General features: G+C 33.5%; 1 protein-coding gene across 1 annotated transcript; it reads left to right on the top strand.

The window, feature by feature from the left end:
- The first annotated feature begins 2,041 nt into the window (after positions 1 to 2,041).
- Positions 2,042 to 3,040, top strand: LOC139848468 (uncharacterized). The gene has a single exon (XM_071838199.1). It carries the CDS (start codon positions 2,042 to 2,044, stop codon positions 3,038 to 3,040), a length of 999 nt encoding a protein of 332 aa, XP_071694300.1.
- Positions 3,041 to 3,434: the final 394 nt, after the last annotated feature.

Here is a 3,434-nt window from a genome sequence, read left to right as displayed (position 1 = left end):
CTGGAAGAATGAGTTCGTGTTTGTGTTTTTCTGTCTATTGAATATTGATTGATATCTTTAAATTTGCAAAGTATAATGTGTTCAATATGTAAGATCATACATATTACTATGGTATATACTGTTACTACCATTTAGGAGTAATTGTTATCATCTTGGTAAAGTGGTGAAATAATCTGTGTTGAGGTAAAAATGTGTTAAATACCAAGGATAATATTATCTACAGGTTATGAAGCTGGCTAACCCGAATAGCGACCCACCCACTTTGACCCCTACCTTGTTCAATATCAGACTTTTTATTTATTTATTTATTGGTCTGACCGATTGACTTCAGAAAATAGACCCTTCTCCAACTTTGTAAACCCTATCAACTAAAGTCCATCAACATGTTTTCACCTCTTCCTTCGCATTGAAGTTTAAAACTTGTTTAGTTGAATACTCGATGGATTGTGCGTGTTGATTCTCTTTTTTGCAGCGTTATGCTGTTTATTTTACTGGAAATTTACTGCTGTTTTTGACTGCACAATAACTGTTTCTAGTGCAGTATTAGCGCTGAATGTTGTCTCATACTTGATCTTTCTTTACTTGCAAGTTTACTCTTTTAGTCTTCTGTACCCTGTTTTATTTATGGTGCAAGTATGCTGTGTGTTTAAGTTGCTGTCAATTATGATACATATCTTCTGATAACTGGGTCAACCGAATCGTCAGACGGGGTCAATCTTTCAATCAGGCTTCTTTAAACCATCTAAAAGCTATACTTTTAGATGGTTGGGGCACCGAGTTCCTTGCAAGAGGTCTCGGGTTCGAATCCTGTCTAGGACAATATCTAGTTGTGGCCAGGGATGAGTTGGAAACAGCTAAGGAGTAATCATGATAGGTTCCGTACATCATCAGAGTATGGGGCGGGTAGCCCGGACAGGGATAACCTTCTACCTTTTTCAAAAGCTGATGCTTTGATATTAGTAAACCCCTATCATTTGGACACCGTTCAGGACTGATCTCAGGACGGTTCTTTTGATTGAAGTGAGCTGGCCGATTATGGATCGACCCGAACAAAACAAATCAAGATTGACAAACCGTGATAGTTGTTCGCATAAGATGAAAAGTTTAAAGACTAAACTCGTAATTGGGAAATAACAGGAAACATGACTCAAACATCCAAATGTGGAGTAACATTCAGAGTTTTCAATACATCTAGTGGCTACTGTAGTATTATTCCTCAAATAGGATTAAGAATCTTTAAATCTTTAAATATATATTAAAAATTAGATGGCTCAACAATTATTTAATGATGGTATTTTCCTAGTCAAAGCAAGACAGGAAATTGGTTATTTTGCCATGGAGACAATTGGCAAAGTGATTAGTCAAGGACTGTTTTTAAATATTTTCTTACTATTATAACTAGGAAGTGGCCGTTGGCCCACTTCGTTGGGTCAGAAAATTTTTGCCTACTAAACGAAGTTTGTTTATTAAAAAAAAAAAAAAGTTACTGTAGCGGGTATTGTAGCGGGTACTGTTCATTCGTGCCGGCTGTTATATATCTTGTAAATAATTACTTAATACTTAATTAATTAATTAATTAATTAATATTACTATGGTCATTGGTCTTGTGGTATAGCCCTCAACAAAGAGGTTAAGGTTTGTCTTTTAAGAAAAGAAAGAAAAAAAAAAAAACAATCTTTGTTCTTATCGTTAATATTTAAAGAAATAGAGCCAACTTTCCGAACGTATCTCTATTCTGCAACCTCATTGAAAGACTCCATTAAACTACTCGTAAATTATTATAAGAAGAATTTAAACGTAACAGTTATGAGCTACGTTTATCATTTCATTTTCCTTATTATAATAACTCATTTTTTAGGGAAATAAATTATTAATAACTCCAACACTTGACCCATACTGAAAATGACACACTTACTAATTATGAATAAATCGAATGTATAAATTTATACACAGGTCAAGTCAAAACCCAACTTCAAGTTTCCATTTTTATATGACGACCGTAACATTTCTCCTACACATCTCATTTTTATTTTCTGAAAAAATGGATAGAGAACAAGAAGAAATGCAATTTTTAGGCCTTTTTGGCATCTTCAAAGAAAGTTTCAAGATCATCATCTCCTGGAGAAAAATCTTCACCCAAATAACCTTAACTCTCATCCTTCCTTTAACCTTCATCTATTTAGCCCATCTAGAGATCTCAAATTTACTATTTCGCGACATCATACATACAGAATATGAACAAGAGGTTACCCGTCCTGGTACAAAACGATACAACAAACTTTCCGACACACTTTCATCCGAATGGATCACGTTTATCCTATTCAAATTCGTGTACTTCACCCTTCTCTTAATCTTGTCCCTAATGTCTACAGCTGCAGTCGTTTACACGATTGCATCTGTTTACACGGTACGCGAGTTGACTTTTAAAAAAGTCATGAGCGTCGTTCCAACAGTTTGGAAAAGACTCATGGTCACTTTTTTATGCACGTTTGCCGGTTTTTTTGCTTACAACTTCTTAGCCGTATTGGTTTTCACCATCTTTGTGGTTGTTTTACCTTACAACACATTCGGGGTTGTGATGCTATACGTTATACTAATCATCTACGTCATCGGATTTGTTTATATGACTGTTATTTGGCAACTAGCAAGTGTGGTATCCGTTCTTGAAAGCTCATATGGATTTAGAGCTATGAAAAAAACAAAAGATTTAATCAAAGGAAACCATGCGATCGCGATTTCTATCTTCTTTTTGTTGAATATGTCATTTATACTCGTACAATTTTCATTTGAAGTATTCGTGGTCCATGGGAGCTCGTTGGGTGCGATGAAGAGGATTTGGTTAGGTATGTTGTGTTTGATACTACTCTTGAGTTTATCCTTGTTCGAGCTCGTGATCCAAACCATACTTTACCTCGTTTGCAAATCGTACCATCACGAGAATATCGATAAAGCGGGGTTGTCCGATCATCTTGAAAGTTATTTAGGTGATTATGAGCCTTTAAGTTGTAAAGATGTTCAGTTAGAACAATATCACGTTTGAGTTCATTTCTAGCTTAACTCATGTATGTATGCTCATAATAATTGGTTACCAAACTCACTTTAATACACATAATTTCACCGTTTGTAAGTATTTCTTTCGTCCCATTATATTATACTAAGTATTATGTTTTGACTTTTAAAAGTCTTTTTTTTTTTAACTTTTTATTTTGTTAATTTTCTTTTATCTATTTTTATATTCAATTCTTAATTAAAGTTATGTTAATAATGAATATAATATATAATAATAACAACAATAATAAAAATAATAATAATAAAAATAATAATAATAAAAATAATAATAATACTAATAATAATAATACTAATAATAATAATAATTGTTGAATTACACTATACGGCCACTCGCAATCGACCCGTTACCCATTCCGTTAACCACC

Source organism: Rutidosis leptorrhynchoides, chromosome 5, assembly GCF_046630445.1.
Source record: "Rutidosis leptorrhynchoides isolate AG116_Rl617_1_P2 chromosome 5, CSIRO_AGI_Rlap_v1, whole genome shotgun sequence".
NCBI lineage: Eukaryota > Viridiplantae > Streptophyta > Magnoliopsida > Asterales > Asteraceae > Rutidosis > Rutidosis leptorrhynchoides.
This window is presented reverse-complemented; position numbering and strand designations above follow the sequence as displayed.

Bases quoted from the DNA above. Each gene is read 5' to 3' on its own strand.
- LOC139848468 (XM_071838199.1), top strand. From the start codon at position 2,042: ATGGATAGAGAACAAGAAGAAATGCAATTTTTAGGCCTTTTTGGCATC.